At 51.3% G+C, this 24,229-nt stretch overlaps 1 protein-coding gene and 2 pseudogenes across 1 annotated transcript; 2 read left to right on the top strand and 1 right to left on the bottom strand.

Moving 5' to 3' along the window:
* LOC119106935 (histone H3.3-like) overlaps positions 1-384 on the bottom strand; it is a 1,883-nt pseudogene extending 1,499 nt beyond the window's left edge.
* Positions 385-1,911: 1,527 nt separating this feature from the next.
* On the top strand, positions 1,912-9,582 carry LOC119106936 (putative inorganic phosphate cotransporter; the record flags this gene model as incomplete). Its single annotated transcript, XM_037230282.1, is given in 8 exon segments — positions 1,912-2,047; positions 2,621-2,706; positions 3,094-3,181; positions 4,070-4,308; positions 6,354-6,506; positions 6,858-6,990; positions 7,484-7,720; positions 9,380-9,582. Coding segments are annotated over 7 exon segments (1,068 nt in total).
* A 6,186-nt stretch (positions 9,583-15,768) lies between these two features.
* Positions 15,769-24,229, top strand: LOC119106931 (protein disulfide-isomerase A3-like; annotated as a pseudogene).

Raw genomic sequence — 24,229 nt, forward strand, 5'->3', positions numbered from 1 at the left:
ATCTCTTGCCCCTCCCGTCCCTGATAGCGCCGGCCTGTAACGCCGCGCTCTGCTCCTGATATGTAATCCCTGACCCCTCCCGCTCTGTCATCGGAAATATGTCCTGCCGAGCGCTGACAGTGTCGGCCTGTAACGCCACCCTCTGCTCCTGACATGTTATCCCTGGCCCCTCCCGCCCCGTCATCGGAAATATCTCCTGCCGAGCACCGACAGCGCCGGCCTGTAACGCCGCCTCTGCTTCTGACATGTTATCCCTGCCCCCCCCCCCCCCCCGCTCCGTCATCGGAAATATCTCCTGCCGAGCACTGACAGTGCCGGCCTGTAACGCCACCCTCTGCTCCTGGCAGGTCAGCTCATGCCCTGCCTACCGTGGCGGTACGCCATCGCCGTGGTAGGCCTCTTCGGATTCGCCTCCGGCTACGCCATGCGGGCCAACATGTCCGTCGCCATCGTGAAGATGGTGAAGAACTCGTCATCTTCCGGTGAAGGTCATGGCTCCGCCTGCCCAAGACCCCACACCAACGGCACGGATGAAAGTACGGTACGTTCTACCCCTTCCACCCCTTTCCAACCCTTTCTACCCAAGGACCGGATTCTGGCCCCTTAGCCTTAGTGGTTGGCATGAGATCAGGTAAGTTTGTTTCCTTTAATATGCCCATTTTGCCGGAAATCAGTGTTATGACTAGCCATCTGCGAGCAACTCACTTCTTAACCCGAACGGCTACTGAGGTATTTCGTCACCTCTCATCTGCCAGTTGGCACCCAGCGGGTAATCCAAGGTGACTATGGAGTAGTCGCAACCGCTTTTCTTGGACCCCACCACTGCGACCAAGCCATGAATGAAAATGTGGGGCCCAAAAAACTGAGCCAACTAAACAATGCCAATGAAATGTTGTCCAAAACATTTCCCGATGGCGAGACCATGAGAGGACTCCAGAAGCAACAGGTGTTTAAAAAGCACCCGGGCAGAAACAGGATCAGAAACACACGGAGGCACAACAGCAGCTGGGAGTACAACGGGCATCATTGCCAGGACATGAAGGTCCTCGAGGACACCAGTGCCCAAAATATTTCATGACTCAATAGTTTTCAAGAAATTGTTGGTTTTCCAATAGCATCATGTGCATCAGATGATCAGGAATCTCATAAACATCAGGGTTCCTAGAGTCATCAAGGGGACGTCCCATAATGTTGACGTCACAAAGCATGCAGCTACGATTTTTCTAACACATAACTGGTCCGGTGAGGGAAACCGTGCATTTACGGTTTCCGTTTTTTCCGTTTTGGCACGGATGACAAAACGAGACATAACTCAGGGAACCATATTTGGCATTGTTGGGCATTCATCGCGTAGGGGCTCTGGAGAGACCAGTGGTTCCAATGTGGGAACATGTGGCAGCCCTGGCGGCGCTATACCTGGAATGTGTTCAAATTCGATTCGACGGACTAATTTGGCTGATCCAAATACCATAGATATCATCGGATTGCACGGCAGACATATACCAATTCATCCGGTCAGCCCGACCAGTAATGGTTCACAAATTATGCTTATTTAAAGAATATTTTAGGATTTGTTGTGAGCTGTCAATACCTTTGTGCGTATGTGCGTTATCATGCACACGTTGATAAAACAGTATTTGGCTGAAACGGATAAATCGTGGTGTTCTAAATGACGGATGCGATTTGGACGCATGAAATTCCCGCTAATGCACGCGGTGGCTACCAACAACTCGGATCTATGCCGGTAAACACGATTTTTGACACCGCGCACGTATCTGGACGAAGCTTAAAACAAAAAAGCAACAGAACACGCGCAACCAGATGCATCTCGCTGACATCAAAAGTCGTCACTCAGGCAGGCCTCACACACTGACCGCGCGCTTCCGTTCCGGTGCTTCGCAGGGTGACTTTGACTGGGACGAAAACACGCAGGCGCTGGTGCTGAGCAGCTTCTTCTTGGGCTACGCCGTCACCCAGTTCCCAGCAGGACGAATATCAGAGGTGTACGGACCGCGGCTCGTCTTCTTCAGTGGCATATTCCTGTCCGGTAGGTGACGTCAGCGCGGCACGATGTCATGTTATGACGTTAACACGGGAAGGTTGACGTCACACTGTGATTTCGGAGGACAGTGACGTCACGCTGTGACGCTGGAGCGGAACAGCAGACGTCGTGAAGGTACACGGCTGGTTGGCAAAAGCGAGCGAGGATAGGAAGTATCATGATTGAATGCAGCTGATAGATCGTATGTCGGAAGTGGCGTGAGGATCGTCGATTCAGAATTCCATAACAACGCCATTACCATGCATTTCGTCCATGTGGTTCTGGTCGGCTCATCGAATAGTTTGGGTGATTATTAACTGTTTATTTCTGTCTCATCGCCTGAGCTCGTTCGAAGGAAACCAGCTTTCCATCCAGGCTGCATCACCAACGAGGACATGGGGACCGAGGTTTCCACCCCACCACCGTTGTCTTGCCGTCGCGTAAGCCGCCGTATCAACCGCGCCACGTTTCTCGCTGATGTGGGCCACCGCTTTCTCAACCCTGCCCTTGTCCGCTTGTGACGAAGATCGCCGTGGTCTCATCTCCCGAGCTCGGGCAGTGACCTGTGCTGACCTCCAGCCATCGGGAGCCTGCTGACGCCCATCTGCGCCCACACAAGCTTCGGCCTGCTGATCGTCTGCCGCTTCGTCATGGGCCTCGGAGAGGTCAGGACAGTACAGGACAGGTCATGGGCCTGACGCGGTGATCCGGTCCTTGTCGGAGCAGAGTGCACATCGCTGCTCTAGTTTGGCCGTCGAAGCATTCGACAGGCTATTTCGGACGCTCGTTGGGTCATTCTTGGGGAAATGATCATGTTCCGGCCATAGCCGTTGTCTATGCCAGCCTTCGTGAAGGTTACTGTGATAACAAAAGGGAATGCATAGCATTCGAGATAAATAAAAGGCGCATATCATGGACTAGACGTAAGCACATCAAAATGCAGAGCAGTTCTCGCCGAATCCTACCGACCAAGCACCACGTGATCGCATCTGGTGTCGGTGCGCTGCCATTGGTCTACCACCTCGAACCCTCACTGCTGGCTGGTGCCCCAGGCGGTGCTGTACCCGTGCTACCAGGTGGTCGTCAGCAACTGGGCGCCACCCACGGAAAAGAGCCGAATGACTGTCCTAGGCACAACAGGCAAGCGGGCTTCGGGACTGCTACCCGGCGTCCAGCGATTCGCTGAGATGTTTGGGCACTCCTGTTCGGCATGGGGTCTGGGACAGAAGAAGTTCGCCCGTTGCAGCAATGAAGTAAATTGTAATGGGAGACAAATAAGTCTCTATTTTCGCCGTTGCATGTCCGAGACTCGAAGTCTGCCCAGATTCCAGATCCAAAGTATTCGCCTTTCTCTTCACCTCTGCCTTTCTCACCCGTACACATCACCCATCCACCAAGTCTCTGACCTCTCCGAGGAGTGAGGCATACCACTGGGCAGATATTGCGTGAAACGCGTCGCGTTTTATGTTCAGCTAGCGCCGCGACCAAAACATTTGTCGGATTCGCATTTTCCACAGCTTTATTACGAACCACTCAAAAGTTGTTCGCCCGTTCTAGCCAGCCAAGTGAATTATAATGGGAGACAAATGTGGCTTTCTGCCGTTGCGTGTTCGAGACCCAAACTCCAAACTCCAAACTCCAAACCAAACTCATCCATCAAGTCTCTGAACTTTCTGAGGAGTGGGGCATGGGATTAAGCAGATCTTGTGTAAAATGAGAAATGAGTGAAAATCAAATCTTAAATGTGAAAGTCAAATGTGAAATGAGTCGCGTTTTATTCTCAGCTTGTGACGCGACTAAACATTCATCTGACTCGCATCTTTCGCAAACTTATTACAAACCACTCCAGCATCGTATCATATGCCTCGTATCACGGCCTTGAAAGCGTCATGTCTCGAGTCCCAGGGCAGGAAACTTGCGAGGAGAGAGTCGGACATGCGTCGCCCATCGGTAACGTCCACTATGAATCCAAGTGTCCATCCAGACACCGTCCCTGTTTTGACCCGACCCCCGCCCCCTGACGGACAGGCAACACCTGGGGCACTATACTGGGGATGCCGATCTCTGGACTGCTGGCCGGCTCGAGCCTCGGCTGGGAATCCGTCTTCTACTTCTTCGGCTTCAGCAGCATCTTGTGGTGCGTGTTCTGGGCGCTGCTAGTCTACAACTACCCGCATCAGCATCCGCGCATCACGCAGCGCGAGAAGATCCTCATCGAGACCAAGAAGAGAGAGTACAGCGAGGCACTCGGCCAGCAGCACTGCGCGGTGGGTGGCCAGAGAAGCACCAGGGGAAGCCACTGTACAAACGGCATCCGAGCCGGCCGACAGGCCTGCAGCGCACAGCGGTAGGTAGCCTAAATAAGGTGTTGTATGGAACCATTGTCATTTGCACACAGCAGCAGACGACTAGATGGAACTGCAGGACATGGGGCATCGCAGCCGGGCATCAGAAGGGCGCGGAGGCACTCGGCCAGAGGATAACGGTGGACAGAGAGGCTCACGGTCGGGAGCTAGGCAAGGAGCACACGGCAGCAGGCATCCAGGAAAGATTTTTTATGCTTCGCATTTTAGCCCGGCGCCTTGGTAGGGACACATGGAGCTGGCTGATCAGGGGAAGCTTACGTATGCCGTGCGCTCTGTCGCCCGGCTCGGTGCCAGGGGCACGCAGCATTGGATGCCCAGGGAAAGCTGCAGTGCGCTGTGCAGTGGACGCCACGGCGCGCTTGGACTAAGGGGGAAGGGGCACTTGACATCCCAGGCCGAGTCCCGGGAGCGAACAGCATGGTGGTGTGCGGTCACTCCTGACACCACTTGACATCCCAGGCCGAGTCCCGGGAGCAAACAGCATGGTGGTGTGCGGTCACTCCCGACACTACTTGACGCGGTCAACGATTTGCGTAATTAATGGGAAGGGGGATGAGTCGAGAGCCCAACAGTCCAACATCCCTTTAATTTAGCTGTGTTTTCAACGGAGAGCCCATCTGCATTTGATAAACAACAGGATTATGTCTAATTTCAGCGTCATTTAATACGAAGACCTTCACTTCATCATCATCGTAGCGATGAATATAACTGAGGATGAATATAAGTATAAATGCACGGAGAGGCCATAACTGTTTAACATCAATTGTCGGGGGTTTATGCCAATATTAAGGTGCCCAGGTCATGTGTGAGACTTCTTGCTGATGGCGTGATAGGTTAGTGAAGACCTTGCTTGTGCCAGTCTTTCTCGTGAGTCGGAGAAAGATAGTTTATATCAATCAAAAGCTTTTATTTTCAGTAACTCGCACTCACTAACACTATCACCACAATGTTAACGTGCATAAACAACAGCAGTCTTGCGTCTTCGCGTCTAGAGAGTGTATGAGACTACACGGTCACCGAAAGTGCTCCGTATATACTACGCGCATGGGAAACGAGCCAAGACCACAGGTTCCGGAAATGATGTGATATCTATCCAATGAGAAGCCAGTACGATATTGTACGATGGTCGGCCTAGCCAATCACAAAGTAATGTATCGCCTTGCGATGCCGGAACTATCTGATGTGATGGACGGCTAGTGAGGTGTTGAATTTTAAAGAGAGCATCGAATCTTCTACGGAAGCCAGGCATGGCCAGGTTCCAACGGAACAGATGGCATGAGGTGAGTGATGAAGCCTTGGCTTGAACGGAAGCAAGCCTAGTTACTGCACATAACTCACCTGGCCGCTGCCTGGCTGACGCAACAGCACGCCATTTGACCGAGGATGAGTCACACGGCCGCTGGGTCCAACGTATGCAGCGGGCAGTTATGAGTGGCTAATGGACGGTAACTGGAATAGGGCTACAGATAAAGCTGTTTGAAGGTGAAAGGTGGCTTTTATTCAGCACGCACACACACAAAAACATAAATCCATCCGCGTGCTAACCAGTCTCTTTTAGGCCACTTGACTGAAATCTTGAAGTTTCTTACTGGACACTTGAAGTTTCCAACTGGGTGGGCAGCCCCGAGCGAGCCAGTCACGTGACTGAGCGGTCACACGACCGACCGGCCACGTGACTGAATGGTGTGACTGACTGACCGACCCGGTTGTTGTGCATTTGTTTAAGGGGGAGAACGAATCTGAATCATAATCACACCCCAGTTTTGGAGGGAAACATTGGAAATGCTTGATATGCCCAAGCTCTTTTTGGTCACTGACTAAACACTTTAGATAAGCCCAAATGACCTCGCAGCGTTGCTTAGGACATATTTACCAGTCACCAATTGTAATGAAGTCGTTAACCGGACATCTGAAGGCGACCACTAACTGGCGGGCGGTGCCGACAGACGAGACCGCCGGTGCCCTGGAAGGCGATGTTCACCAGCGTGCCCTACATCGCCAATGTCTTCACCGCCTTCTGCTACAGCTGGGGCTGGTATATGCTGCTCACCGAGCTGCCCACGTACATGAACAATATTCTACACTTCAAAATCGACCAGGTGTGCATGTGGTAAAGCGGTTTGCGATTTTAGTGGCTTGTAAACAATGGCGTGACGCCGGTCTCGAGAAATGATGTGGCATTCAGGAACTCGGATTGCTTGGCTACTAGAGAAGTCGGATAATAACACTGAGTAAGGCGCATTGTGTACCTACAGCACTCATGCAGTACTCACGAAAACTTCATAGCACGCACGTCCTTACCTTTCAAAGTGACCGCAGAAGAAACCACGTTTCGGTCAGGGACGCGCTTCAAGGAGGAGAAATTTCTTGTGGTTCGGTCGTTTTTATCGTAATATCTCTTAAAGTGCAATGGTCTTCAGCTGACATACTGAGTGATTTCCTGTTTGCAGAATGCGTTTCTCTCAGCGCTCCCTTTCCTGTTTATGTCCATCGTTTCGAACATCGCCGCATTCAGCCAGGATAAGCTGATGGAACGCAAGACATTCAGCAAGACCGTCGTCAGGAAAATATTCGCAGTCACTGGTAAATGAGGTCTTACCAGCATCAATTCTCAACTCGATAGTGAGCTTCGGCAATAGCCCTGAGATACGGGGCATGAGCAGGATGTTGAATACTGTCTCGTTGATTCGTGAAATTTATTTGGATAAAACACGAATGTTCATAATTAGTTTTGGACATGCACGCGGACGAAATCGAAAGCGCCATCCAGCCGTTCTCTCAGCTGCGTCTAGGATGTAGCAAACTTGTTTGTTGTAATGAAACCGCTGATCAAAAAGCCCTCTCTTAGTCGTTCAATCCGCGCCTTCTCACTGTTGAATCCCAGTTTGTGGACCCCGTCATTTCCCTACTAGTAAACCCCTCGACGTTGGGGACCGGATCCCCGGGACTTTCTTGGACACCGACCAGCCTGACAGCATTGGGGCTTAAGTTTGTCCTCACAAGGACGTGACTTACCGCAGGCCATAACCCTCCGATGCCGTCTTAACCACTCAACCCCGAACACCATCCATTGCAGGCCTGCTGGGGTCAGGCATCTTCCTGGCGCTCGCCTCATTCGCCGGGTGCGATCACGTGGTGATCGTTGCGCTGCTCTGCATCGCGGTGGCTATGGTGGGCTGCATCGTCTCCTCCCTGCTCGTCAACTACCTCGACCTGGCGCCCAACTTTGCAGGCTCCATGATGGGCGTCAGCAACTGCGTCATGGCCATCGCCGGCATCGTGGCGCCGCTCGTCACCGGCGCCATCGTGGCAGGTGACAGACGGTGACTGGTGGTCGTGGTGACAGGCGACAGATGGTGCTAAGTTGTCATTGTGACAGGCGACAGATGGTGCTAAGTTGTCATTGTGACAGGCGACAGATAGTGCTAAGTTGTCATTGTGACAGGCGATAGACAGTGTGGTATATGGTCATGGTAACAGATGGCCAGGCGTGACAGCTGGTCAGTTGGTGAGCGATGGTCAGGTGATGACAGCTGGTCAGTTGGTGACAGATGGCCAGGTATGCCAGTTGGTCAGGTGGTGACGGATGGTCAGGTGGTGACAGTTGGTCAGTTGGGGACAGTTGGTCAGGTGGTGACGGTTGATCACGTTGTAAGGTGGTGATGAGTTGGTGACTAGTGGTTAGGTGGTGACGGGTGGCCGGCTGGTCAAATGGTGACGGGTGGTCAGGTGGCCAGGCGGTGACAGGTGGCCAGGTGGTGATGGATGGCCACGTGGTAACGGGTGGCCAGTGAGGCCATACAAAGCTATCACGTACATTTACTCGTAGGACCAGATATCTATCTTTTAGATTCCCGATCGGTATTGACACTTGTCACGTAAGCTAAGCAAAGCAGAGCTGTGGCATTAAATGCGCATGTGATTTGTGGGCTTTGCATGATGTCGGTACGATCGAGATTAATCGTTGATGACTGTCGTGTCCTATTTGGTGCTCACTTGCATGATCAGTGCGGGACGGGGACAGATACGGACAGGACAGATACAGATACACGGTGGTACTGTATAGCAGGAGGTACCAGTCTAAATGCCGGTGTCACGGGTACATGGAAGAGGAGTATTCTCGTTGTATGCATGATGAAACTCCGACTTCATAAGTCAAAGTATGAAGCGAGACAAGACATTGCTGGTGTCTGATGTTTTGGTACGCCGCCTGGCGTGAGCAATTTATGGAGGAACAGCATTCTCCCCTTTTCCCGTTCTCATTATTCCCGCAAATCCCAACATGCCATTATTTGCGAATTGGAGTGGCATACGTCAATCATGTTTCATGTTACGGGAAAGCAATTTTGTGAGTTTAGAAACATATTAAGAATTGAAGAGCTTAATTTATCCCACATGTTTTTCCCCAGATAGCGTGTGTGAATACGAGACCAATGAATTGTCACACTGCGTCAAAAAACAGCTAGTTGGAGATCATTTGCGTGTGTAGGTTTACAAACGTATTCAGAGGGAACATTCAGATGACCTTCTCAGGTGCCAGAAAGGAAAACACAGATTTCAAAATTGTCCTAAGGTCATCGAATGATCAGGCACTATCTGTTAAATGGGAAAAATTGTGCGTTCCTAGCATTACTGCGGAGCAAAACAGCAGTGAGGAGAGGCAGTGGGTCGGGTGGATTTTGTTCCTCCTATACGGTGAGTCATTCTGACAACCCTTCTGCGTCGCGCTTATAGGCATGGAAGGCAGATAAGTTATGTCAATTATATTTACCGTTAATTTGTTTTAGTTTGAACTTAAACCATTCTTACACCGCTAGTTCCGGCAACCGATATTGCAGGGAAGCCTTCCCGGGATCGTAATCTCAAGACGGTGGTGTAAGAAGCCGTCAGGAACTGGCTTAATACGCACAAAATCACCCTCCCTAAACTAAACCCCAACAGCGTCCCATAACTCCGTTCCTGGTGTTCGCAGGACACGATGACCTGGAGCATTGGCAGATCGTCTTCTGTCTGACAGCAGGCATCCACGCGATGGGCGCGCTTGTGTTCATCATCTTTGCGTCCGCCGAGGAGCAGTGGTGGAATTGCTACCCCTCACGGGAGGCGGCAGAGCTAGCTGCCAAGGAAAATGAACTGACCAAGGAACGGCACTACAAGGTGGTCGCCCTGCCGTGACGACAATTATAGCACGGGTTGCAACGACTTGGAGACCAAATGCTAGTGGGTGTAAGCTGTAAAGCCGTTCTATAATCAAGGCGATATCGACGATGGCGACACCTATAAGGCTGTTCGTGATGACTCCGTGACGCGTTTAGGTGATAGCCGGAGGCGGCGCAACAAAGGGGCAAGGGCCCGCCGCTCCCTGTCCATTTTCCAAGCGTTAAAAGCATGTCATTGTGATTCCTTGCAATTTTTGGGGACCCATCATCAGACAGTGTCCGCCCGCGAAATGCCCTATATGGCCAACGCCAGGCCCTTTTGGTTTCAGGAGGCCCCAGATGATACAAATGAGGGCCATCAGATTCATGAGAGGACCTAAGAAAAACACAGAAAGCACCGCTGGCCAACGATTAGGCCCCCTGCCATGCCACCATCCCAAGAGAAGCCCATAAAAATTAACAACTTGAATAAGAAGTAAAACATAAATGATTTGAAACCTGAACGAAACCATTTTGTTAAAAGTTTGGATAGGAAGCCCCAGGTCTGCCCCGGGGTCCGAATGTCGGCTTTCCACCTTGGTAAAACCCAGCGGCGCATTTCCTGATGACCTCCTGTCGTCTGACAGCGTGCAGCTGACGAACGCCGGTAACTGTAATGAGGGTGCCAGAACCGGATGAGGCTGGCGAGGAGGGAGCAGTTGCCCCCGTCCGACTTGGAAAACCTAACACGAGCTCTGCATCTTCAGTGGGATATGTGACGAGTGTTCTGTATCTTAACACGCTCTCGGGTGGGAGGGGGTCAAATTGACCCTCCGAAGGATTTCCCAGAATGGTTTACGAACGGCGCGGCGTAGCCGCGCCACATTTTACATAGCTGTAGACAATTGAATAGCAGATCATTTGGCATCAACAATTTAGATGTGCCTTGTAAGGTCGCTGACATATGGCAGGTCAAAGTCAGGCCATGGCTTCAGCGAAGGCAATTTCTAGGGAATCATTTAATCTGATCCAGCAACGGAGTGTTAGACGAATCCATACGTCTCTGAGATGCTTTCTCAGGCAACACAACAGTCGAATGAGCAAATTACACTGACCTAAGGTCAGGTATGAAGGTCACATTAAGGTCAAAACCAACCTGTTTTGTTACTCTGGGGCTTGCCGCATGAAACAGTTTCTGATGGTCATTTCGAATTTATTGATGGTAGGAACCGCATTACACATCTTCCATGAACTTCTTAGAGGTCAGAATGGACCATTGACAAAAAATGACCCATGTCAGCATTCTGTTTTAGGAACATACTGCCTAGCGTAATCTTTGTCATATAGTCAAATGCAAAACTTAAAGCAATCTTGTATGATTTTGGTCACCTCGACCTTCAAAAGGTCAAAAAATGTCACTGACCTTAAATGAGCATGTGACATTTTGCTTAGAACCAATAATCTAGGTTCTGGGGGCATTTTGGAGACCAGCCTGGAATATTACCTTGTTTGACCTTTTTCCGGAAGGTTATGACCTAGGAGCCTGAAACTTTGACCTAAATGAGTTAACGTACAGGTCAATACACCCTGGAAATTTGGTGTCTCCAGCTTTCTTAGTTCCCGAGATCTCAGGGGGGGGGGCAAATTGACCCCCCCCCCCCCCCCACATCCGAGCAAAGGGTGTCTAGCCGGCCACCCGGTCGCGTGTTAAGGCACCTTAGTGACATTTGTTTTCCTTGTTTTGTGCAAAATCACTGTCAGGGAAGATGTGTGTTATACAGAATGTGTGCAAATATATAATGTGTGTGCTGTTGCACACTGGGGTGTCTTTGAATAGGTAACGGAAGTGCATTATACGTTACTGGTAACGGAAGCCCTTTACTGACGTGTTCAGGAAAGGCCCAGCAAAATGTGACCGCAGCAAAAGCATACAGAGCCTTTATGGGCTGATGTGAAGAGTCCGTAGAGGGCTTCTGATTGATTAAGAGTACCCATGCATGTTAGCAAATAGTGCCACAACAGCAGCGTATGGCCCTACGAGAAAATACAAAGATATCAAGGCAACGCGGAAGGCTCTTTAGCGATCGAATTGACCCAGCGTGTGGACATATAGGGCCCCGCAACAGGGTAACGCCTCTAGACATCGTGGTCAGCCTCACATTCCCCCAATCAACATTCTCCCAATCAGCGAAGAATTTATCTTGTCTGCTCACTGGCTCTTCACTTTCACTTGCAACTGTTCTTGGTCGCTTAGATGACCAAAGACATCCAATTTTATCGTGTATAGTGTTAGAATACTGCGTCCTTCCTGCCAGTTATGGGCTCCTTTGGAGCCTACGGGTCCCTGCGGGGCGCAAGGGGGACAAGGTCCGTGCCCCACCCTCTCTGGATGCGCCACTGGCTCGAGCAGCTTAATAAATGGGGCGTCGAAGAAAACATAGGGCCATCCGTTCACATGAGTGGTAGCCAAGAAACAATATGGAGAGCCGGACATGATCAAGTGTCCGAGTATCTTACCAGTATATTATCAAGTATAGTATACAGTATATTACCAAGTATCTGGTGACCCGAGCGGGTCACCTGATGGAGTCCTGGGCAAGCGCATAGGGCCCTTCATTCAAGCAAGGAATACTCACGACACAATTTAAAGGACTCCGAACGATCGAGTGCGACAAACAGGAAGGGCCCCGACAAGAGCACAGCGCACTTCATTCAAACTGTAAGTTCGCAAGACCCAATGCAGAGGGTCCCCGGACGATCGAGTGTACCCCTGCAGGTTATCAGATAGGGCGCCCGACAAAAGCGTAGGGCCCTCCACTCAGATAAGAAGTACCCGAGACCTAGTGGTGAGGACCCGAGCGTACCCGAGCGGGCTATCAGATGGCCGGCGACAGGAGCGCAGGGCTCTACATTCAAATACCAAAATCCAATGTGCAGGGCCCACCAAAAACTTGGTGTGCCCGAGAAGGTTAAAAGATGTGGCACCTGACAAGTGCGTAAGGCCCTCTTTTCAATTAGGAAGAACCCAGGACCCGATTTGGAGGCTCCGAACGGCCGAGCGTGCCCAAGCAGGTTAACTAATGGCCTCCGACAAGAGGATAGAGCCCAAAGCAAATGCCAGAGAATTGGAAGGGCCCTAGACCAATGCAAAGCATATCGCGGGTGTGCTAGTACGTTAATTGAGACCAACGTGAAGGGCCCCTGGACAACCGAGAATACACCGGCAAGTTAAGATATGGGGCCCGCACTTTAGCATATAGAGCCGGTCAGGTGGGTGGGAAGCATCCGTGGAAGGACTCTGATTAAAAAGTGTCCTTGCACGATAGCAGGAAGGGCAGCAGCGCGCGGCCCTCCAAGCAAATGCAAAGAAATCAAGGGCAAAGAAAGAACATTTTAATCACATCGGCTCTGCAGGTTGACGCACAGGTCTCCTGTAAACAGCATAGAGACTCCGAACAGCGTAATGAGCACTAAATTATCCCAGTCACAACCTTCGAAATCAGTGAATAACTATTGTTGTGTACGTGTGGACCCCATACTCTGCCCTGCCCCTGCTTGTGGTTGTCTGAAAGCCCAAAGACGCCTAATTTTGTTCCATGTTGCTGTTTTTTTTAAATGCGTCATTTCAGCCAGCTATGGGCCTTTTGGAGCCTATGGCCCCTTCGGGGCCAAGGAAGGGATATGACCCCGAACCCCTTCCCCCATTCTGGATCCGCCCCGGGTTTCAGCTCAAACCACATACAAATGTGGAACACTCCCTTTAACGCGGCCACTGCTATACCTGCTCTGTCGTTGAAAAGAAGTGCAAGTTGAGTCTCACACAAAGTCCTCCGTCACACCCGCACACCCATATATATATATATATATATATATATATATATATATATATATATATATATATATATATATGCGTACATCCAGGCAGTGTCGTCAAGTCAGTCTTTCTGCAGAAGTCTTTTTTGCACCCCGGGCCACATTTTATGATGAAAAACACCTATGTCCACGGGTGTCGATTGGTATTCTTTTTTAAGAGCCCTGCCCTCCGCCCCCCCCCCCCCCCTTCTACGTTGAGTGACACCCCAATCTTGGCTGCCCCCCCCGATGTTTTTGGGTGGAATGCTACACAAAAATGTGGGTGGAGGATGATCATAACACGAAGACTATCTTCTTTGATCTTTCTGCCTGGTGGCGTCTCATACCACTATCATAGCAAGAAGTCATGGCTGCTCTCACCACAATATACAGATCTTAACAGCTGAGCGAATAAACGATGCAATAAACATTACATACCTAGCGCCATAAGACACGCAGGGGTTTATGAGGTTAAAGTGAAAAGCTCTGGAATATGGGAATGACCTAAGTCCTTCATGGTTAACCCCGTCCCCGTTCCCTACAAACAAAGTGCTTGCCGCCTCCAATAACCGCCAAAGAAGATCACCATCGGCGCTCTGAGGTGGCCTCTAAAGGGGCGCCTTCACGTGCCGATCAGAAGAAACGTGTACGTCCAGTGACTGCTCCTTTGATCCAACCCTGGATGACCTCTTCACTGCTTATATTAAATAATTTTTTTAAATTTTACAAAGATTAAAAACGTATATTGTGTTTGATCTAAATTAAGTGGGCTAAAACAGGTGAGGAAATTGGGGGGAGGTAGGTTGCCGGGCCTTTGGTTCGGCACCCCAATAATTTGCAAAAATTGACACCCTTGCCTATGTCCCTGACCACAATCGGTCGGTTTAACAAGACGCTTCCCTGCGATTCTACCCCATTTTAACACGCGCTCGGGTGGGGATCAAATTGCCCCCCCAAAGATTTTTCCAGAATGGTTTCCAAACGACGCGACGTAGCCGCGCCAAATTCTGCATAGCTGTAGACGATTGAGTAGCGGATCGCTTGACATCAAAAGTTTAGATATATCTTAGATAGTCCCTGATCTACGGCAGGTCAAAGTCAGGCCATGGCCTCAGCCAAGGCAATTTCTAGGAAATCGTCCAGTCTGATAAGATAACAGAGTGCTTGACGAAACTATACATCTCTGAGATTCTCTTTTAGGCACCACAAATATTGAATGAGTAAATTACGCCGAACTGAGGTCAGGTACGAAGGTCAGACCAAGGTCAAAACCAACCTGATTTATCACCCTAGGGCTTGCTGTATGGGATAGTTTCTGGTGCTCATTTCGAATTTATTGACAGCAGAAACTGCATTATGCATCTTCCGTTGACTTCTTAGAGGTCAGGACAGGCTATTGACCTAAGATGACCCGGGTCGACATTTGTTTTAGGAATATACTGCCTAGCGTAATCTTTGTCGCTTATTCAAATGCAAAACTCGGAGCAGTCTTGTATTATCTTGGGCACCATGACCTTCAAAAGGTCAAACAAGGTCTCTGACCTCAAATGGGCTCGTGACCCTTTGCTTAGAAACGGCTGCCTAGGTTCTGGGGGCACCTTGGAGACCAGCCTGGAATTCGACCTGGTTTGGACTTATCTGACCTGAAGGTCATGACCTAAGGAGCTCAAACTTTGACCCAAGTGAGTTAACGTACAGGTCAAGACACCCTGTGAATTTGGTATCTCTAGCTTTCTCAGTTCCTGAGATCTCAGGTGGTCAAATTGACCTCCCACCCGAGCGAAGGGTATCTAGCCGGCCACCCGGCGTGTTGGGCGTTTCACAAAAATATGTCTTCATATTACAATGGGCTCGAAATGAGAGATGATTATGCAGCAAAATAATGTTAGAACCAATCAAAGATGAAAGTGTTTTAGTTTGATATCGAGGACGCAAATTAAAGCGACCAAACTCTGCGGAAGAATCAGAAGGGGGGACGGGTATTAAGTTAGGTCAACTGTATCGGCCCAGCTTCCCAGCCGATTTTGGAACGTGTTGCCGCTGTCCGGAGGGCATTGCCCCCAATACAAATCAGTTCCGTCTTACGGACCAATGATATTTGTTGCACCTACTTCTCGCTTAGGAAAATTATTTTCATGTGAAGGGAGCAGGCAATATTTTTTTCACTGCTGATCTTATGCAGCTGGGCCTACTCCACATCCTCTCACGTTCCTATCGTGTTATGGATCACATATGTGGGTGAGCTACGGAACAGCACGCGCAAATCCGGTGAGCCTATCCCGATGCCACGTTGACCAATCAGCGATCGCCAACGAACCAGCAAGCGCCAGGCATAGAGCGATGGTGCGCCGTATTTGTCGTTTGTGTCCTGGAGCCGGCCGGCCGTCATTGTCGGTACCGTGGGCATCGTTGACTGATACGGTTGGCCCGCATTTGAAGACTATAGTGTACTAATTGTATCTGCTCTCGAGATCAACGATGCTGAAATATTTACTGTTGTCGATTTTGGTGGGTTATACGCTGGCCGATTCTGTGCTGGAGCTCGTGGACGGCGACTTTGACAGCGTCATTGCTGAGCATGGCACCATCCTGGTCATGTTCTATGCTCCTTGGTAAGTACACCAGCTTTTGCGTATTTCCATGACCATTGTGTATGAAAGAATGGTCGTGGTACATTACTAGGCTGGGTTATTGCAGCAAGGCACTTGTCCATGCAAAGCATGTGTCCAAGTGTCAAGGAGGGCTTGTACTGAAGCAGAGGGGTGGGTAAGGCCTGCCTACAGATATGCTTAATGCTGATAACGGTTATCACGTGCAGTATCTGCCAGTGGTGATGAGTAGTTTTGCCATGATTCAAAGGGTTAGAGATACCTGGTTTTGAAGGGATTCATTTGGCATAAGTTACCTTGGTCATCATTTCTTTAAAACCTTATTGATATCTTATGAGAAGTTTTGTTTCATGTAGCGCAATGGTGCAATGTTGAGTTGAGTATGCCTGAGGAGAGGGAGTATGTGTGAAGACAGGTGTGGCACCACAGATTTTGAATTTGGTTGGTGGGGGCAGGATTTTTCAAGGGACCTCCTGCATAAAATGGGGCCCCTGGGGGCTTCCTGGGCAGTGCCATATTCAAGAAGAGAGGCTTTGAAGGCACATGCCTCTCCATCATATTATTGCATACATCCTAGAAAGAAACAAAAAATATCCAGAGAGGGTCCTGACTCTTGGAAAACATCTTGCTTTCCTAAAACAGGGACTCCTGTAAGGAAAACTGATTCATAGATGGGCCTCCTTATTTGGGTCAAGATGCTTCTGATGCATGAAGAGGCCTTGAAACCTAGTCAAGGGACATTGTTATCCAGAAACAGGGCATTTTGATCTGGAACTGCAGACATCTAATGCATAAAATGGGTGTCCTGTTCCCCACTTCTCTTCAAGAAATAGGCCTCCTGAATATAGAAGATGCCTCTAAACTCAGAACAGGAACTCTGTAGTTTGCAATATAGCCTTTGAGCCAGCAAAATGGCCTCTCAGCATGCCATGGGGCCTACTAATCTAGAGCATGGGCTACTTTTTTTCATAAAGGTGGCATTATAGCCCCAAATATGTGCCTTGTGATATAGGAGATGGTCTTTTTTGCCTGATTTGTTAGCCTCTTGCTCAATTATGAGGGCCTCCTTGGTCCGAATATAGGTAGTCTACAGGAGGCTAAAATGCCCTTAGCTTGTGAAATAGGAGCCTCCCAAAAAGTTTGGGAGGACAAAAATATACTTTTGCACAGGTGGAGGAATCTGACTCCCTACCCCCCCCCCCCCCCCCTGCTGCACTATCCTGGTGAAAAATGAATGTGGGATGCTTTGATAGAATAGATGTCCTGATAAGCAGAACAAAGGTGGTCTGAAGATGTGATTTTTAGCAATTGATTTTATTCTGGAGGTCTCCTTCACATCAATTCTGGTGTGCATTTGATTATAATTTTTGCTACCTGGCTTTTGGTGTGTGTAATATGACTTAAATGTGCTGTGCTTAGCATTTGCCACAAGACTTATGTTCTGGGTGTGATAGAACAACTGTTTGGACCATTGTTTAGCTGGTGTTACAGTTCATGATGGTTTAGCCTATATCCCTCCACCCATCATCAAGTGTTACATTGCCTGTAGGTAAAGTTGAGGGTGTTTGGTATATAGTCACTTGCATAACAGCTTACAAATATTTTTGCAGCTCTGTGTTTTGAATGCTCTGTCCTGAGATTTGAAGATAGGGACATAACCCACAACAGCATGGAACAGGGCATGTATTCCTGACATAATGTGGTGATTATAGGAAGCCCTTGTAATGTTTTTACCATTTTATTACTTGCAGTCTCTTGTCTGTGTACTGCATGATGGTTGGTTAAACACCCAGAGCTGCTGGAAACTCCTAAGGGTGTTGATGTATATATAGTTGTATGTCCAACACTGAGAGGTCTATTAGAACTGGCTAACACATGATGAAAGCTGGAGAAGGAACTGACAATAATTTTGTGCATATAACACTGGTTAATCTATCTGAACACAGTCATGCACTGTGTAAGAATGTTTTTAACTACTTTTGTTTTGGTGTGCCAGAACTTGCTGGATGTTATTCCTTGCCACATATTACAGAAAATTGGTTCTATCCACTGGGACAGGGAATTCTGGCCACCAAAGCTTGAGTAGTTGAAAAAGCAGCCTCACGCCAGCATCAGTATATTGAGTTCAGATAGCCCTAGTCCTGCATTCTTAAGTGTCATAATGTTCACCTTGCAGTTTCAGGTGCCGGGCATTGCAAGAAACTTAAGCCCGAGTTTGAGCAGGCAGCTGCCAATTCTCCTGACAAATGAGCCACCAGTGGCACTTGCCAAGGTAGGTATGAGCGGGTTGCTCCAATTCATTTTTCTTGAAGCTGTGACTGAGTGGAAAGTGATTTGAACAGCATCAGACCAGAAATTGGTTGTGATGTTTCACACTTCTGGGCTCTGGTACCCCTCATGACTCAATGGATAGTCAGGTAAAATTTGCATTTTGCTTTGTGTTTGTGCATATTGCATAAGAAGTGTGTTGTTCTTCACAAATGACTGGCTGGTCTTAGGATTTGTTTATGCTGGAGCTAATGGCCCTCAAAAGCTTCATGGATTGACCAATGGCTTGCTTCCAGAGCATTGCCTTTGAGCTATTGTTTTGTCAGGATGCCACCAAATCATTGAACATTTCAGGTTGATTGCACAGAAGGTGGCAAGGAGACTTGTAATAAGTTTGGTGTCCGAGGCTACCCAACAGTGAAGATCTTCAAGAATGGAGAGTTCTCACAGGAGTACAATGGGCCAAGAGAATACAGTAAGTGTGATTCAGATTATCTAGATGCATTGTCTGTATCACATATCATCAATCTTTATATTGTGTACCAGCAATATTTATATCATGTCATGAGTATCTGTATCATTTGTTATCAGTGTATGTATAATTTGTCATCAGCTGATGCATTATTATTATTATTTGGTATGCATCATCAGTCTTATGTATTTATGTGCTGTAAATGTATGGATTGAGCCAGTTTGCAAATCGCATAACCGGTCATGTAGATACAGGCTGGCAGGATGCTATACCTCCTGTGCTAAATGGTAGCCAGTGCTGTCACAGAGCAAATGTGTGTGTGTTGGGGGAGATTCAGTGTTTTGAAGCATCTTCTGCCCATGGCACCATAGGTGACTGGGTGTAATATTGCATTTCTTAAAAGTTGGGGGCATGGCTTTTGTTCATCATTGGCGCAGTCCATGTTGGGAGCATGTGATAGCCAAAGCACTTGAGAATGTTGCTTGAATGCCTTTTGAAGATCTGGATCACTCATTCAAAAATGACAAAATGTTTAATGATGCTGGAATATTCTGGCCAGCCATCTCTCTGTCCTCTCTCTGTAGATGGATGCATGGGATCATAAAATTGCCATCTGTGTCAACATAGCATAAAATGACCCCCCCATGGTCAACACACCTTTCAAAACCAAACTACTGGCACCAGCTAGACCAGGCGTTTCAGGAGGTGCCTTGTCACTTCTCATTTTTTTGCTGGAGGCACATGTCCTGCCCAGCATCACTGTGAGCTTTGCTGCTTGATGCCTGTTGCCACACTGAGGATTGTTACAACTTGTGGAATTGTTCATGGGATGACACAGACTGCCTGTCAAGACAGCTGTTGTGTGAAAATGCCAGCTGCCAGGGTTGGCCCAGGTCTTGGTGCATGATCATTAGTTTGGAGATTGTTGATGGCTAATTGAGCTTCTCTTTCCTTTCAGATGGTATCGTCAAGTACATGCAGGCCCAGGTCGGCCCTGCCTCTCAAGAGCTGACGGCAGATAACATCGAGAAGTTCCTGGCCAAGGATGAAGTTGGTGTGATAGGTTTCCTGAAGGAAGGCGGCGACCTCAAGTCGGTCTTTGAAAAGGTTCGTGTCACGTAATGTGTCGCCGGCATAAGGGAGGGTGCTCCGGAGAGCTCGTGCTCGTCGAATCGGCCAACGCTGTATGCCCGGGCTCATGCTTGCGTGCTACAGATGGTCTGCCAGCGCTCAGAAGCAGGCATGCGTTTCAGACTGCATTGGTCCAACATGTCTTGCATCCACTGAACTATGGGCGCCATATAGCCGTAGTCAGCGCGCCCTAAAGCTGAAATCATCAGCGTCGCGTCCGCTGCGCTGCATCGCCACCCCGCAGCTGATCTTGGCGACCCATTGTTCGCCTTACTCGCCGTTGCTAGCGGGTGAGCGCGCCGTGCGGACCCGGCGACGTTAACGCCCGCTGCCGGCGCGCCAGGTGTCCGACAAGCTGCGTGAGAAGGTGCGGTTCGGCCACACGAGCGAGGCGTCCCTGCTGAAGCAGTACGGCGAGGACGTGATCGTGCTCTTCCGGCCCAAGCACCTGAAGAACACGTTCGAGGAGAGCAGTGTGCAGACGGACTCGACGGACCGCGCCGAGATCGAGAAGTTCATCAAGGTCAACTAGTGAGTCCGGACGCTGGTGTGCGATGTCGCTCTCTGGGACGGGACAACGTGGGCGTGGCGGGGGAGGGCAGCAGCGGCGGGCGTGCCGTCGGGTGCGCCACGCCCTGTTGTGAAGCTCGGGTGACGTCGGCCGCCCGCTGTTTGTGGACGTCGCCAGTCACGCGATGCGGTGGGCATTGGATGTTATCAGCGAAGGCGGCGGCGATGCGGCGCTCCTGGACTGTAACCGTGTTCCCCGGGACAGGAGCGGTGACGAGGCTCATTGGCGACGTCCTATGTTGCATTGGCAGTCTTGCCTCGATGGCTAAGCACCGCGTCGCCGCCGCCCATGTGCTCGCGTGCTGCGTAAGCGGGTTCATTGACATTGAGTGGGTCGTTATAACCACTTGCGTGCCTGCCGCGACAGCAGTCGCGTTTCACAGCTGACCCGTTGCCGGCTGGCTTTGTGACGAGGATACCACCTGTGCCGTCACGCGTCCGAGCCGTGGCCTCACCTGATTGCGTTCCGTCTGTTGGTTCGTGTTATTATCCTAGTGTTGGTCCATTTGTGGGGCGTAAGTGTGATTAAAGACGCCATTTTGGAATTCCCGCCATTTCCCCGCCACATCATGCCCAGCTGGCTGCACAAAGCAGTTCTCGCCCCCTCCGCCGCCTCTTTGCTTGTTCGAGACTGGTGAGACAAGTTCTGGCTGGGACGCCGGCTGCCGATGACGCCGCGCCGGCCGGCTGTCTGACCCGCTGCCGTCCCCGCTCCGCCGCAGCCACGGCCTGGCAGGTCACCGCACCACCGAAAACGCCGCCGACTTCAAGGCGCCGCTCATCATCGCCTACTACAACGTCGACTACGTGAAAAACCCTAAAGGTAGGCGGGCCCGCCGCGAGCCGCTCTGCTCCGCTCGGTCCGTCGCAGGGCTGGCCGCACCGGAAGTGGGCCGCTTCCGGTGCGGCATCCGGCCGCTGACTGGCACCCGTGTTTGGTGTTGCCGGTGCTGACGCGGCATGACTGAGCAGCATCTGATACGGGAGCGTCCGGACGGCAGCGGCGTAGACACCGCCTAGACGCGGCGCGAGGGGAGGGCTGGGGGCTCTGGTGCGCTTGGGACTGATGAATAGCCGGCCTGTAAAGGAGGTTCATGGTTAGCACATGCTCGAGTACTTCGTACTTTGCCTGCCGTACAGCACGTGGCGTGTCGTGCGTCGCATTGTGTTATCGTAGTTGGCCGCGTGCGCCCTGCTCACGCGTGGGCGTATGGTCCGTCGCAGTCGTGCCGGGCGCGCGACTGCCGGCCCCGCAGCGCCGCTGACGCCCTGGTGACCCCTCCGGCAGGCACCAACTACTGGCGCAACCGCGTCATGAAGGTGGCCAAGGCGTTCGTGGGCCAGGGCCTGACGTTCGCCGTGTCGCAGCACAACGACTTCCAGCACGAGCTGGAGGAGTACAACCGCGGCTTCGTCAGCGGCGAGAAGCCGGTGATCTGCGCGCGCGACGCCGAGAACAAGAAGTTCGTCATGGAGGAGGAGTTCAGCATGGAGGCGCTGCAGAAGTTCGTCGAGGCGTTCCAGGTAGCTGGGGGCACTGGTGCTGCGGTGGCGGGGAGCTTTGGGCGGGTCGGTGCATTGAAACAGCGTTGGAGATGTGGGGACGACCTGTCTCGGTTTCTGTCAGGCACTTGCATTTGTGTTAATGTAACGCCGTACGGTTTGCCAGTATATTGCCAGTGCCAACTGCCTGAATAACGTAACGTCTGGTTCTGTCGCGGCCGTCCAACACCGCACTCGGCGGCCATCCGCCGTCATCAGGCGGATGGCATCAGGGGTTATGGTAGCCATCCGCGGCAGCAGCGACAGTTGATGCCAGTGGCTTGTGTCAACTGCGATGAACCTTTTCATGTCGGTCTGACCAGCTCTAGACCGTGGCGAGCTCCGTGGGCTCTCGTTTGACGCCGAGCTGGCACGTGCCGCGACAGGAGGGCACGCTCACGCCATTCCTGAAGTCGGAGCCGGTGCCGGACAACAGCGGCGGCGGCGTCGTGACGGTGGCCGTGGCCAAGAACTTCGACGACGTCGTCGTCAACAACGACAAAGACACGCTGATTGAGTTTTACGCGCCCTGGTGCGGCCACTGCAAGAAGCTGGCGCCCGTCTACGACGAGCTGGCGGAGAAGGTGGGCTGACGGCCGCCGCCACCGGTCGCGGCGGACTGCCGGGCTGGGTCAGGTCGGTGTTTGTGAACACCGTGCACGTGAGACCCGGGTTCGATTCTCGGCCGTGGCTGCTGTATACCAAGGAGGATCATGCCGTCGCTGCACATGAGCGAGGGCTGCGCGGTGTGCGTTGTGAATCCCTCTAGCGAGTGTTGACGTCCCTCGGTTGGAGCTGCGCGGTGGTTGTGCGGTGATGCAGTCTGCGCAGATCGTGCCCGCTATGCTGGTTCCGACTCCTCTATTGCGAAGATCACCAGGGTGATCTTCGCCGGCGATCTACTCAGTCTCGAAATCCCGTCACTGATACCAGCTGGACCCCGCCTGCGGCGTCTGTGACGCCCGCTGTGCCCCCCCCCCCCCCTCCCCCTGCCATTTGCCTGGCCGTGTCCCCCCCCCCATCGCCTGGCCTGACTGACCTTACTCTGACCTGACCCGCAGTTGAAGGACGAGCCGGAGATCGCCATCGTCAAGATGGACGCCACGGCCAACGACGTGCCGTCCACCTATGACGTGCGCGGCTTCCCCACGCTGTACTTCGCACCCAAGGACAGCAAGAGTAGCCCGAAGAAATACGAGGTGGGTGTGCGACGGACGCCGAGGCCGCGCCGCCACCGAGACTGGGGTGGGCTCGGAGCTGGGGCTTTAAGCGCTGGACATTTTTTAGCGTACCGCTCTGGGTTTACGTCTGGCAGCTCCTCGAAGTAAAGCGTGGCACGTGTTTGGTGTTTGCCGCGGTTTTAAGAAGGACGAGCCTCGACTTTGCAGAGTATTCAAGTCGGTCTGTGGGTAACCACTGGTCTGATGTGTTCTTCGTTCGGGTGCTGCCATTATCGGCATATCTCGGGGTTTACCCGTGCATGCCAAATTGTGTACGTGCAGCTTAAGTCTTGCGACCGTTTGTCGTGTTTTTTTGTGGTGTTAGTCTTGGCATGCTTGGCCCCCTATCGTTGGTCAGCAACTGTGTAGGGTTATTACAAAGCCAGGTCCTGGGATCTTGGTATCGAGTAATATATCCTCGCTTGCGGTTGGCGGCTGCAGTACCCGCGGGACTACGAAAGGGTAGTGGCGTTTTAAGATGGAAAAGACCAGGGCCTGAGCGCGTTCAGATTTTGCCGGGTGTGGTGTTCGTCTCCTCGAAAACCAGCGACTGACTGCAGCCCTGAGATGGACTGCAGACTGATCCCGAACAACGCCACCTATCGTCCGGATGGCACGAGTGCGCCCTGCGCGACAGCGCCCTGGCTATGTATTGAGATATTCCATCGCTTTCGAGGCGTGCAACTAACTGGATGCGTCCTTGGCGTCCGCAGGGCGGCAGGGAGATCGACGACTTCGTCAAGTACCTGGCCAAGCACGCCACCAACGAGCTCAAGGGCTACGACAGGACCGGCAAGGCCAAGAAGACCGAGCTTTGAGCGGCGGACTGTCAGCCAGCCTGCAGAGATTCCGCGCGCCTCTCGAGCCGCTTGTGATACATGTTGGGGCCGGGGTGGGCCTGGTGTGTTCGTGTCTCCGCTTCTGGGTCGGCTCCCGCGGCCAGTCACAAAGTTTTCGGCGCTGCGCGTTGTTGCCCGTTCCATTGCGTTCCATCTCTGTGTGAGTGCGTGCGAGTCCGAG

This window comes from Pollicipes pollicipes, unplaced genomic scaffold, assembly GCF_011947565.3.
Source record: "Pollicipes pollicipes isolate AB1234 unplaced genomic scaffold, Ppol_2.1 Scaffold_6473;HRSCAF=7676_pilon_pilon_pilon, whole genome shotgun sequence".
Classification (NCBI taxonomy): domain Eukaryota; kingdom Metazoa; phylum Arthropoda; class Thecostraca; order Pollicipedomorpha; family Pollicipedidae; genus Pollicipes; species Pollicipes pollicipes.